Source organism: Clytia hemisphaerica, unplaced genomic scaffold, assembly GCF_902728285.1.
Source record: "Clytia hemisphaerica strain Z4C2 unplaced genomic scaffold, Clytia hemisphaerica genome assembly, whole genome shotgun sequence".
Classification (NCBI taxonomy): Eukaryota; Metazoa; Cnidaria; class Hydrozoa; order Leptothecata; family Clytiidae; genus Clytia; species Clytia hemisphaerica.
Window position 1 is genome coordinate 269,619 of NW_027104615.1, and position 14,239 is coordinate 283,857.

A 14,239-nucleotide genomic window follows, 5' to 3' on the forward strand; every position below is an offset into this window, starting at 1 on the left:
TTTTAATTGAAGGCATTCCTTGACATTTGGTTCTTGTACATTATCCATATACGGATGTATGTATCTAGTCACGTATTTCCTTGTATAAACCTCCGATAATACGATTAACATAATTTCAATTTGAGCAGACGTTTTAATGTTCCCGAAGAAAATATGTGTGCACATCACAAACCTTTCCAACTTTTTTAAAGAGCGCCGTACATAAGATTGTAAAAAAAGCATTGTGGTGCTTGTCTGAGGAAATACGGGACAGTTCGTACTACATAACGTCATGGATCGTTATTTTAGAGACGGTATTGAAAAACGCTTAATTTTCTTTTTGATATGTTCGTTATTAGTTCCTTGCTAATTGTCACCGTTTACTTTTTTTTCGATCTTTAGTTCTTGGAATCCCCCTTTTTGATAAGGCATCATGATGCCAATAGCTTGTTAAATTGCTTGTTAAATTGCTTTAATGACGTATTTTTATTGAAAGAATGCAATTAATGATGAGATGTAAAAAGCACGTTTTTTTATCTTGACCGCATTTAACCTCCATTAAGACTTTTCATCACTAGTTTGTTATAGACGAGAGTTTTGAAATCAAGTATATAATCAATGCTTTAAAGGTATCGTTAATTGAGTTTTGAACAAAATCAAATTAAATATATACAAATGTATTTAAAAAAGTTTGCTACAGTAGTATTTGACTGTTTAGTATCTCTATCTTTAAAATCTCAGCGTAATTTAGAGTGAACTGAAGAAAAGGTTTGATGGATATGGCACTACACAGTAACAATTTATATTGCCTTCAAAAGCATGATAAAAATATCAAAGGTGTCAAATGGTTTGGTGAGTATAATAAAAGTCTTTTTGGATTAAAGTATGCACTCTTCTTTTGCTACAATGTGGAACGCTTTCCTTTAGATTGCTTTGCTAGTGCCTTGTTTAAACTTTAAAGATTGGACACGGGGACGTAGCGCTGGTTAGAATCCCTTTTACAGACTCTGTAGATATCTGACAGGGTCCCAAATTCACTGATTTTCAAGATTTGGTTATTTAGGACAGTTTTCAGGGTGGAAGCTACAAAATTTTTCAAGTTTTCGATTTTTTGTACTGAGAGGGTCCCAAATTTACCAAACATTAATATGTGACAGGTTCCACTTTTAAAACTCCAGCAGCACGTCCCTGCCGGCCGCCAAGGTCAGTACCTCTTACCAGCGCTTTATTTGACTGAAAATTAGTCAAGCAATATGTGTTCTAACAATGAGATACAACAAAAGCTTCACAGGAATCTTCGATTCATTTCAGGCAGACAAAGAGATACCTTATAACCATTCGTGCATCTTACCCCTAAGTCTTATTTTTTATAACATTTGAATACTTATCCAATGGATTTAAAATTTTGCAAGTGCGCAGCAAATATGAATTGACATCTTTGGCGAATATTTGGAAATGTTGGAAATAACACTCCCTCTGACTTTTTCTCACTTTAATTTGCTCAGATTTTGTGAGGCAACTCCAACTGACTGTTATGGGCACAGTGTTAATTTCTTTCGACCTGCTGGTATCGTGTATTTTACAGACCGGCCAAAAATTGCCCTTCTGTCTATACCTTATCTGATTCTGATAAAGTCAGTGTTTTTATTATTCGGGGAAAAACTTCGTCACCTAAAGGCACTTCGTCACTTTCCCCCGACCAAGTTTACAATTTAGTCACTTCCAACCAACTGAATTGAATTGTCCAAATGAAATGGTTTCCTTCACTAGCTCGAAAAAAGATCTTGTAATTCGACGTTGACAACGATGAGGTGTACAGAATTTTAATTTTGGTGTTGGGGAAAAAATCGGGTAAAAGTTATGGTCGGGTGATAAAAAGTGGGAATTCGTCACTTTCCTCCGAAGATGTTTACCCCGACAAAGTTTTTGCTCTGCGTTATTGTATCTTATACCGTAAGTATCACAGCTCGAATAAATATCGACCTGTGAAGACGAAGGTCATTATTTTCTCTGCGATGAAAACTTGACCTCTGGTGCCAGGGTAATTGTATATTAGGTTTGGAAAATGTTATTGGCTGCTTACCAGCCAATTTCAAATCAGGTAAGTAGTTATCCTAATATATCATTAAAATACCAACCGCGTACGTGGCTAGACTGAAATTTTACTTACTATCTAGATGGCCAAAATAAAATTTATCACTTGTGAAAATTTTAGGTCAAAAGCGACGACATTAAATTGACAGACCATTCTGCAAAGTTTAAAATACTCATGGAACCGTGTATTGTTTCTGTTACTAGTCTCTAGTCTTCTGTTTGACAAATTAACCCATTAAATTCAGGAACCAATTATTATTAAATCGAACGCTAATTAGTTAATACATGATAAGTGTTACGTATTGGCGATAAAAGCGATAAAAACATTCTGGTCTGTAAAATACCAACACTACAAGTGACCAAACCAAAATTTAGCAAATTGTTACCGGTTATCCATATCTACCACTGGTCAAAACCTCAATGTCATAGATAGACGACAGGTCATAGATAACATTTGTCTATCTTGAGATTTTGATACTCCCCGTATTGAAAAAATAGAAGAATGCTCGAACCCAGCTGGCACACAACGTTGTTTCGACGTCCATCTAATGTTCACAACGTCCATATAACGTTATGTGAACGTTGAAACAACGTTATGTGCCAGCTGGGAAGGCACATCATGACTGGTTACGAATTGAATCTAGCACTTTCTTTATTTTCCTGTCGAACACTTTTCGAAATTTAACTGTTAATATTACTTTCAATCAAGGTCATTCAAGGGGTAGAGTTTTAACTGTGAGTCTTAAGACTTAAGACCTTATGATCTGAGGATGCAAAAGTTCTAAAATAGTCAAATAAGGCTCAAAATTCATCCCAAATTGAAATATTCGATTAAATTAAAGAGATAGCCCAAAATCGACTTTCTCGCCGGAACTTTAAATTGTTAACGTTAAAATAACCATATGAAAATCATGCGGACCTTGCAACTTATGATGTAGGAAATAATGATTTCTAATCTTTCATAAGAGAGATGCCTCTAGCCTTCAGATGTATCTCATTGGTTTCAACGTCCACCTAGCATCCACTTCATCCATGAAAATGCTAGATAAACGTAGAAATAAGAAACTCCCGGCGGTGTACTACGATTGGTAGATGACGGGTATGTGCGGACGGGACCTTCTAACACCAAACCTTAGAGAGACTAGATTCTTGCGAAAAAGTTACTCTTAGAGTAACATTTTCCGACCCTTAGAGCGACTACTTTTAAATGTTCTGAAATTTGTAACCGTCTTGGAAGACTTTTGAAGCTGAAAAAAATGACCCTTATCATCCGCACCTACCCAACACCCATTTTTGCCTAAGTACCCAAACCCCGCGCCTGGGAAAAAACTCATTTTGAAAAAAAAAACTTGTTTTTATTGCTCGTTGCGACATTTTAAATTTTCTGGGGATGGGTGATCATTATTAGTTAAGGCCGTCTTTGTAAGGTCATTGGTCGGTTGAAAAATGAAGCAATTCCATTGGTTAAAATTGACGTAATGGATGTTTTTGTGCACTTTTTTATGACGTAATTTTTTCTTCAGGGAAAAGAAATTAAGAAAGAACTGTTGCCCATTTCACGCGAAAGTGGAGACCGGCCTTTAGGCTTTGAGCTCGAGGTTGGAGCTCAAGGGTCTTAAGAATGATCATCTATTTATTGCTCACTTTATGTTTCAGGATATCTTCATTGTGGTATTGGACTGACATCCATCCTTCTTGGTGCAGTATCCATATTGATTTTGCGAAATGCAGAAGCTGCCATATGCATATTATTCGGTGCGTGGATAGCTATCACTGGAGTTGATGGAATCTTTTCCGCTAAAGAGCCTACAAAGAAGATTCTCAACCAACGATACTTTGCATTCAGTTTAGCTTGTATTACCATGTGTTTGGTAGCGATTGGGCTCTGCATTTTTGGATTTATGTAAGATTCTTAACAAAAGGCTTGAATTGAGAAAGCATACACCTATTTTAGTTTTCCGAAATCTTCCAATTTAGCGGAAAAAAATCTTAAGCGATGTACCTTATTACACGAATATTACTAGGCAAGTATTCAACGGCCTTGAAATTAACACACAATTTCTATTGCTTTTTCAAGGACACCATGGCTGGTTTTAATTAAGGGAGTTTTTATTAACACGAAATTTTTCAATAAAATGACTAGTTATTCGTGTAATAAGGTAAATTTTAAATCTTATTTGATTCTCACAGAATTGATCCATTTCCCTTTGTGGTTTTAGATTTAAAAGGAACATTCTCAAGGGGTCTAGAGTTTACTTAAAACCTATCTTCCACGCACAAAATTTCTGAGGATTTAAAAATGCAGGGCGACTAAAAAGCATCCCTGTTCCACTGATCCTCTGTAAAATGTTTCTTCATTGAGTATTAAAACAAAACACATGAATTTCAATGGAAATAGAAATATTTAATAAATCAAATATTTAATTTTTATCGCTTGGAATGAATGTACTCTTGTCTCCCGAATAGACGGGGGGGGGTCCGAATAAGCAGGGGGGTAGGAAAATTTTCTAAATTCTAATAAGCGGGGTGGATGGAATAAGAGGGGGGGGGGTGGTTTGAAGACATAATTTTTTTAACTGATATCAATTTCAACAACAAAAGTGAAACTTTCACAAATGAACACGTAAAATTAGAACCAATACTAACAAAAAGGAAAATTTTAACAAGTTTAAGGTCTATCTACACTGTAATAAATAATTTAATTATTAAAATTTAATTAGCAGGGGGGTCTTAATAAGAGCGGGGGGGATGGATTTTTTTTGCTCTTAACAATTAGCGGGGGGGGACGTCTATTCGGGAGACAAGAGTATTCTTTCCATTGAGATAAAATTACAGGTTATTTCTTCGACCAGGTGATGTTTTTTGGTCTGCAATGTAACCCCCATGGGGACCCCCACGGTTTCAATAAAGTCACACATGCTTGCACGGTATTGTTCAAGAGACATTGACAATAGAGTTTAAACGATTTCAAGCAGATTAATCTTCGATAGATTTAATTTCGTGTTTTCGGGAAATGGTGTTTGTCTTTTTCGTAAAAAAGAATCCCTGGAAATTATATCATAATTTTTGGGATTGTTTTTCTTTTGCAGAAAAAACATCCGTATCTTCCTTTTTGTTAAAACCACCAAGGCCCAAATTGAGATAACGCAAGAAATGGAGCGCTGACTTGCAAACTATATCTAGAACATTTCTTTGCTCCTGAAATACCAGTAATTTAACAGTAGCGTAGACAGCAGGGGCGCAAATTTCTTGTAGGAGAGCAGACTTTTATGACACTGTGATTATCTATTAATACCATGAATAGATAAATTATAGTGTCATAAAAATCTGCTTTGCGCCCCTGTTGTCTACGCTACTGTAAATTTATAGTATACTATAAATGAATCAATATTCCTTCATATTTATAGAAAGTACAATGAATGCCAGCATTTGCAACATGGATGTTCTCGAAAAGAGGAAATTGGTTTCATTCTGCACCTTATTTTGACAACACTGATGGTAGTGGAGTTTCTTACCTCGCACGTGACCGTTGTATTGAGTTTTCAACGAGAATGCCATTGTGAATACTGTGTATTTACACTTAATAATACAAGTAAGCAATTTATTTTTCTAAATTCTGTCATGATTCTGTACTCTTGTCTGGGGGGGGTTTCAGGGGGTACCCGATTCCGCAATTCCGTCAATTTTTTCTCCAATTTCCGTCAAACCGTCTTATATTGAACCAAAATTCCGTCACCGAAAATTCCTTTGAAATTCAATATTTTTGGCGAAAATTCCGCAAATTTTGAATATCCTTTACCAGTTCCGAAATTCCGCAAATTTTTTTGCTAAATTCCGTTTTTCCGCACTAAAATTGTCTAATTTTCCGTCTCCGTCAGAGAACCCAATTTCCGTAATTCCGTCTAAATTTTCGCCAAATTCCGCCACTCCGTCCGAAAAAAGGGCCGATTCCGCTCCTCCGCCAACCATGAAACCCCCCCCTTGTCTGTGTAAGGCAGGAGAGGATAAAACTAAATTTGGTAGTGGTTGCAACATCGGTGGCTTTTTTTCTTATTGAAAATTTAAAGCATTTCCTAGTGAGGATGAGAGGCGGGGGTGCTCCGCTGAGGTTCGAAAAATAGACCCTACGTGGGACTCAAAATTTGCGAAAAATTGACCCTGAATGGGACTGAAATTCCAAAATTTTCTCAAACTTTCTACTTTTTCCCCAAATTTTCCAAAAAAGGGCACCCTACGAGGAACTGATTTTTCTATTTTGGTGTTTTTGCGACCCTACCTGGGACTCGTGGAGGTTAAAAAAGGTACCCTGACCAGCGGAGCATCCCCGTAACCCATATTGCCCTAGTACCCCCCCTCCCCGGGAGGCCAATAAATTTTTCTAATGATGACGTTATGGCCAACTTTTCTCATCGGAGAGGGTTTCTCATAAATTCTTTTACACAAGTTGTAATTTGCATTTTCTTGAGTTTTGATCTCTTGTTGAACTCCTTTTTGAGAAAGAAAAATTAATCAACCTTGATTTGGTGTGCTGCCACGGCTCACGATGGGAATTTATTAGCAGGGATATCATAATATTGACAATAATCTAGGATGGAAAGGTCCAAAAAGGATCTTGCATTGAGAGACCCCCTTCTCACAGAACCACTGGGAACACTCCCCACTGGAAAAATTGGCTAAGATATTATTGGAAAATTATCTTCCGATTTCCCTCCCCACTGAAAATAATCAAATAAACCGATCCTCACTGAAAAATCCTATGCTATTTTTCCGACCCACCCCACTAAATTTTCTGACTTGAAAAGAAAAGAATTGAAATACCCAGCCATAATAACTATGGAAAAATCAATCCTCATCGAGTTTGAGTCCCTTTATTTTTATCCCCACTGCCTGAAAAAATCCTACCGGGTCTGTGGGGAGAGGGTGTATTGAGAAGATGATCAATTTAGAGTGTTCATGGTTTTAAATTTCAGCATCATTACAAGACCTGATTGTGCAGGAAGTATTTCCTCCACCTTACGAAGAATTGGTTACAAACCCTTCACCAGCGATACAAGAAGGAGATCACAATGTAACACATCCTTCCAGTGAAGATCAAGATATTCAGCCACCTCTTTATGATGAGATCAACAGAAGAGTATGAAGAAGATAATTCCACAGTTGTAACATATGTGTTATAGTCAATGGTATGCAGTGCTTGCCATAGTCACGTCATTGCCACGTATCTTTCTACTTCTGGTAAAATTGGAACAATTAGTCAAGAAGTCATTGAGCCTTTGTAAATAGACTTGAAAATCATTCTCACCTGGCTTGAACAAAACTCTCTTGTAGCGAACCCAGAGAAGTTTCAGATGTTCCAGGTACAAAAAACGCAAATATATCTTTTGTCTAAATTTTAAACTTGAATCTTCTGAGAATGTTACACTTCTTGGTGTAACCATCGAGAGTGCTTTATCATTTTATCCTCATATTCTTCAGATTGTATTATTGTAACAAAGCCTCTCATAAAACTAAAATCATCCTCAGAATTAGATCATATCTGAACCAAGAGCAGGCAGACTTTATATTTAATAGTTTTATATCATCTACTTTCAAATATTGCTCTCTCATTTGGACGAGGATCCAAAACTCAGAAGAGGCGCTCAAATCAAACTTCCAGTACCTAAAAGTGCAGTTTCAATTATCGGGCAGGACAGGCTAGGAATAGGCTGCCCAATGAGATTAAAACATCAGACTCAGTAGAGAGCTTTAAAACCAAAATTTTGAAAGCAAAAATATATTGATCTTGCAAACTGTGTTCAATATTTTAATGATTTTAATATTTTAATTTTGATAATATTATTTGCTATTCAGTAAATATTAGATTGTCATGTTGGTTTTAATTAGTCTTTTTGTACTATTTTGTTTCGTACCAACGATGAATAAAGAATAAATAAAACAAATACGTCATGTTACGAGAATTTCTTTGAGAAATGAGAACATCAATGTCTACACCCCTGTGTCACAGACCCGCTGGGACCCAAGCCCCACTGGAAAATTTGGCAAAATTTCGTCCCCGGTAAAAAATACCCGGGAATTTCAGCCCCACTGGGTAATTAACCAAAAAATGACTTTGATTCCATCACCATCTGAAAATCAATGTTTAAAAACTTCACTCCAAAACCATCCCCACTGGATTTTTTAACCTTGGAACAATAAATTTTATATCGCCTTTTGAATTTCAATAGGAAACTGAGGAAAAAAGTAAAGAGAACATCAATGTCTACACCCCTGTGTCACAGACCCGCCGGGACCCAAGACCCACTGGAAAATTTGGCAAAAATTTCGTCCCCGGTAAAAAATACCCGGGAATTTCAGCCCCACTGGGTAATTAACCAAAAAAATTACTTTGATTCCATCACCATCTGAAAATCAATGTTTAAAAACTGCACTCCAAAACCATCCCCATTGGATTTTTTAACCTTGGAACAATAGAATTTATATCGCCATTTGAATTTCGATAGGAAACTGAGGAAAAAAGTTCCACCGGGGCTGGAGGCAGGGGTGTATGCCTAATGAAGTTAGGGACTGGACATTCATTGATGTTGATTGCGTTGATATAGAGCCTGGAATATTTTGTAAATCGTTGTTTGTTTTTTTTTAGTAAAAAAATCCCTTTTGTAATAACTACTTATAAGTTTGTATCATATAACATAATTTCATAAATTTTACATTTATACCTAGTTTTTTTCAGAGATTTGTTCCCTTTGAGAGAGTCTAAAAGCCGGATGAAAGTTCTAATCGAATTTATACTTATCCCCCAGTCAAAATTCACCGTAGTCCACAATTCATTTACACTGTTATTAATATCAGTTGCCATGGTGATTCATATAAATAGAAGGTAGATCTAAATAACAGAACAATTGAATATTAATTGTTGGATGGAAAATCTTGTTACATTAATATGATAATAATGTAATAATTTCGCTCTTTCTTTTCATCATACTGTACTGCCCACGCTCACAATAAATAAAAATTCTCTTGCAAAATGTAGCACGTTGCAAATATAAGGCGCATGTTGATTAGTCACCCAGAAGATAAGGTCACGATTTTTTTTCACATCAAGATTATACAAATTATCGCCCTTAAAGAAACACACAGAAAGTGATGTATTTTTTCAAAATGCATAAGAAGGTATATTTGCCTTCAAAAATACATATAGAGATTCACATTTTCCTTCGAAGTATTATAGTGAAAAGATATTTTCCTACAAAAATACATGAAAAGGTAAAATTTTCCTTCAAAAGTACACGAAAGTTTTATTTTTCTTCGACATATAAAGACTAGAGAATTTAATGATATTTTCCTTCAAAAATGCATGAAAATATGTTTTTCCTCGAAAAATACATGAATAGATATTCCTTCAAAAATACACCAAAGTTTTTTCTTCAAATGTTTATTCAAAAATATAGAATGTCTCTCAAGCAAAAATAATAAGTATTTAAATATAAAATAATTTTGGATGTTCTTGTGAAACAAAAACGTGTAGCATAAGAAATCTTAAAGTAATCATTTAGAATCAGATTTTCATTGCTCTGGGGTGTGAAATGTAATAGTCTATACTCTAAACCAATATAATAATATGTTACATAAACCTACCCTAAACTAAAGACCTAAAGTAACTCTCGCAAAGAAGTCTTTTAGAGGGTTCTAGTTTTGTCTTTCAGTTTATTAAATGATAAATTATTGAAATTAATTAATTATTAAGATTTTGAAATAGGAATATCTGCAAGCTTGAATATTCAATTTCTGAGATTCCTTGGATATTTCCAGGATAATATATTTTGTGTTTAATGGTAAAGGAAAAGTTTTTTCTCATGATTGCAGAGCAAAAAAGCATGGTGCAGTTGTACATTTGTAAGCACACAAGTTTTTATAGTTATTTGTTCCTACCAAAGAAATTCCTCAGAGTGAAACTTTTGATAAGTGAAGCAAAAGGTCTTTCACTCATAGAATCAAGCTGTCTGACACGTTTTTTATAAGAACAACCTGTAGGAACATAAGGCTTAGTTGGCCAAAATACCAAGATTCTAAAACACCCATTTCTTAAGAAAATGCACGAAAACCCTCGCATAATGGTGAAATTAAGAATATCTTAAGAACATTTTTAAGGCTTAAAACTTAAAATAGTAAGGACATCAAAAAATTACAAAATTTTGGATCTTCTTATGAAAAAACGTGTGTAAGTTGTAATCAACATAACATAATGCTCTTTTCATTAGTTCCCACTCTCCTCTCACCAAAAAAGAAAAATTGCGAGATGTTCTATCAATAGTTATTATTGAAAGTAAAAACAATAGGATATGAGAGAAAAAAAGCAACTTAGTATATCTGTTATGAATATTCCAAAGGACTATTATACTGGCCCAGTTATCTTTCGTATCCAATGGTTACCAGTAAACAATATATTCTGATTACCCCTTCTGTGTTTTATGCTTATAGGACTTTTGATGAAAATGCTTTTTTCTTGCAGTGATCACCAGATAGAGGCAGCAATAAAGAAAAATAAAAGGAAGAGACACAATAGAGCTCACTGTTTAACCTTTTTTATTTCATTTTCTTATTTTTTCTTTTTTTCTCCGATTGCAGCAATGTAGTTGTGAAAATGAAGAATATCAAAATGAAAAAGAAAACCGTGACAATTTTTTTGTATCCATTTTTTGAGGGTTTCTCGTTACATTATGGCAATGATTTTGTATTTTTCTTGGAAAAATTTTTGAATAGATTTTTGTTTATTTGGTTCTTTACAGTGGCTTTTTAATGATTCAAATTACTTCGTCTTTTTTCTGTTCAACCATCTGGCATTGGCTTTTGAAATACACGTTTTCTTTTTAAAAGAACGTCAAAAATATTCGAAGCCTTCGGATGTTCTTAGTTTTTTGGATTTGAAGCCTAAAAATGTTCTTAAAATGTTCTTATTTTCAGCATTTTTTGAGCATTTTGATGTAATTTCTTAAGAAATTGCATGTTTTTAAGTCTTCAAAGCCTTAGTATGTTCTTAGAATGTTCTTAAATTTTTGGGCCTCGAAGCCTTATGTTCTTATATAGTTTGTTCTTATAAAAAAAAAACGTGTAACAAGGATATGTTGAAATATGCGGAGATAGAGCCCTCTGAAAAACTTGTTACACCCTCGCTTCACTAAAAGTAAAGTTAAGATTGAAGGATTGAAGTGTGTAGGAATGGATAAGATAATTCTTTACTTTTTAGGCTGATGATTTTCCATTGTTATAATTCAGCACTTATTTGTTTAGTAATTAGTCTTAGGAACAACTGTAAAATTTGGTCAAAATTTGGTCCCCGTTGGGAAAAATACCAAATTATTTCAGCCCCACTGGGAAATTGACTTTGATTTCCTCCCCATTTGGAATTCAATGTACAAAAATTACACTCGCAAACAGTCCCCATTTAACTTAGAGCAATGGAATTTTTATCCCCGCTCTAGAAGAAAACTCCACCGGGGCTATGAGACAGGGGTGTTAAAATCGCAGTCATTCTTCATGATCAATACTGATGATTAAGAATCACAAATTTTACGAAAATATTTCACGACAATTTAAGTTTCTCTTTATTTGTCTGGGAAAAAGTGGAAATGACATGAAGACTTTTGTATAAAAATGACACTATTTCTAATCTTAAGGATCTAGAAACAAATTATCCATTACCAATGTATATTCCAAACTACACCAAGGGTTGAGGTAGGGATAAACTAAATAAACCTTGTATAGATTCATATTTTTGCTTTCTTCGAAAATACGGATAAAATTGTCCTAAATATAGATTTTATTTTGAACAAACAGCGAAAATAGAATAAATGTTTTAGAAGTAGATCTCACCCTAAAGGAAATTAATAAAATATTGCACTATTGAGACTAAAGTTTAACTTCAAAGATAAAAATATTTTAACGATATCCTGAAGAAAAAAACTTTCGTAAATTTGTTATCTTCAGAACGCCATTTTGTATTATGTGTTTATACAGTAACCATTAGTGACGAGTCAGTAAAATACTGTAAAATTAACGAGTATACTTTGATGATTTGCAGTCGAGTAACATACACGTTTGATTTATTCAGTGCTGAGTATCTTGTTCATCATATTTTAATATAATGTTTCAAATGATTTGATTGGTATAAGGCTGGTATAAGGTTTAATTTCAGGATAACGACATCCAAACACCCCCTTCTCACAGACCCAGTGGGATTTTTTCATCCGGTGGGGGTAAAAATAACGGAACAAATGGGGATTGATATTCCAATGTTTTTTCATGGCTGTGGATTTTAAATCCATTGTTTTCTAGCCAGAAAATTTAGTGGGAATAGAAAAATAGCACAATATTTTGCAGTGAGGATTTGCTTTCTTGATTATTTTCAGTGGTGACAAAATTTAGAGTAAAATTTTCCACTGGGGAGGATATTTTGGCTAATTTTTCCAGTAGGAAGGGGTCCCAGTGGGTCTATGAGAAGGGGGTGTATTCAAATAATTAAGCATTGTTTTGATAGGTGTTAAGACGGTGGATGAATTTTTTCATAGACTTTTGGGGTTTAGGATAGAATTTGAAACTGTAAACCATTAGAATTTAAAGTACCTCCTTCCATTAGAAATACGACAACTTCCAGGCTAATCGGAAATTGTTTTTTTGTAAAATAACAAAAGAAGACGAATTGGTGATTTGTGATCAGTTAGTGTTGTACACACCATCATTCAAAAAATACTTTCGAGTTCGAAACAGGGGTGTTTCAGGGCTCTTATACACCTTTTCGACCGTAGCCGCAAATTACTGCACGGCATTTTTTTGTCCTCTTTATCCCATTAAAACCGTCCCAGTCCATTTTTCACGCCTATAGACAATAGAAAAATGTGTCAAAAAAGAATTTGATCGAGTTTAGTTGGATAAAAGTGGCACGCGCTTGACTAGCGCGACTACGGTCAAAAAGGTGTATTGTTATACGTCATACTGTTGCTGTGATAAAGTCCTATGCACCTTTTATCGTCTTAGAAAGCTCTAAATATTGTGTATTTTGTTTGCTACTGCAAACAAAATTGACAAATCTTTTGTTGATATTTTGTGGCAACGACTAAATCCTTGAATGTTTATATTTTGAAAATTTGAAGATCATTTATATGTTTGAAGATTTGGGTACGGATAACATACTATTATTATGATTTGGTGCGGTTTCCATCGTTCTTCTCGCCGTAAACCTCTGTTTTGCATAAAAATAAACTACGGTAATAAAAGCCGTCGACTTTATAGGGAAGTAGGGCAGGTAGAAAACCTTATATTTTTTAATGTTTGGGTTAGTTTCTCAAGGATCCATGACTAGCTTTATATACTTCTTTTTCAATTCGTAAATAGCAAGGTAACGTCTATTTAGGAGACTAGAGCAGTAGAAAAAAACATTCCTTGGAAATGATTTTTACCTGCTCCGTATCGGCGGATGGGATTATTTGTTTTTGAAACTAAAAGAATATTTTCACACCTTGATGCAAATGAATGGATTAGACATTGAATGAATAAACAAACAATTGTAATTCTTTTCTTGAAAATGTTTAACAAATAATTTTTGACAGTTTGAAAGACGTTTTTCCCCATTTTGTCCCAAATGATCGTAAGCCTGTCAAAATCTGATGTTTCTTAATTCAAATACGTTTTGAATATACACGTATTCCTTTTATAAGAACATTTTTGTAACGGCCTTCGGATGTTCTTAATTTTTTGAGTTTTAAGCCTAGAAATGTTGTTAACATGTTCTTATTTTCATCGTTTTTTGAGCATTTTTGTCCATTTTCCTAAGAAATCGGGTGTTTTAGAGTCCACAAAGTCTTAAAATGTTCTTAATTGTTCTTAGTATTTTGGCCATCGAAGCCTTATGTTCTTATATAGTTTGTTCTTATGAAAAAAACGTGTAAAGTGAATCTTACTTAAGTCTAAGCAGACATCTTTTTATAAACCCTGCTTCTATGTTTCTATTAAAAACTTTAGTAAATATTTCACGTATTATAGCAAAACTTTATTAAAGCTTGAATCTATGAATATGAATTGAATAAGGCGATGTATCCCAGTTTTCTTGTCGTGACTCCCGGTAGTATTTTTTCTTTGTTTTTAGCTTCTTATCTTGAGATCTGACATAAGT

At 34.4% G+C, this 14,239-nt stretch overlaps 2 protein-coding genes across 2 annotated transcripts in view; one reads left to right on the top strand and one right to left on the bottom strand.

Annotated features, from left to right (window-relative positions):
- LOC136824638 (sperm flagellar protein 2-like) overlaps window positions 1–14,239 on the bottom strand; it is a 258,048-nt gene that overhangs the window by 142,166 nt on the left and 101,643 nt on the right. The gene's annotated exons all lie outside the window — the stretch shown is intronic.
- LOC136824591 (uncharacterized) lies at window positions 589–8,028 on the top strand. Its single transcript, XM_067080581.1, has 4 exons — window positions 589–831; window positions 3,730–3,976; window positions 5,481–5,665; window positions 7,044–8,028. Exons 1-4 carry the CDS (start codon window positions 753–755, stop codon window positions 7,211–7,213), a joined length of 681 nt encoding a protein of 226 aa, XP_066936682.1. The 5' UTR covers window positions 589–752; the 3' UTR covers window positions 7,214–8,028.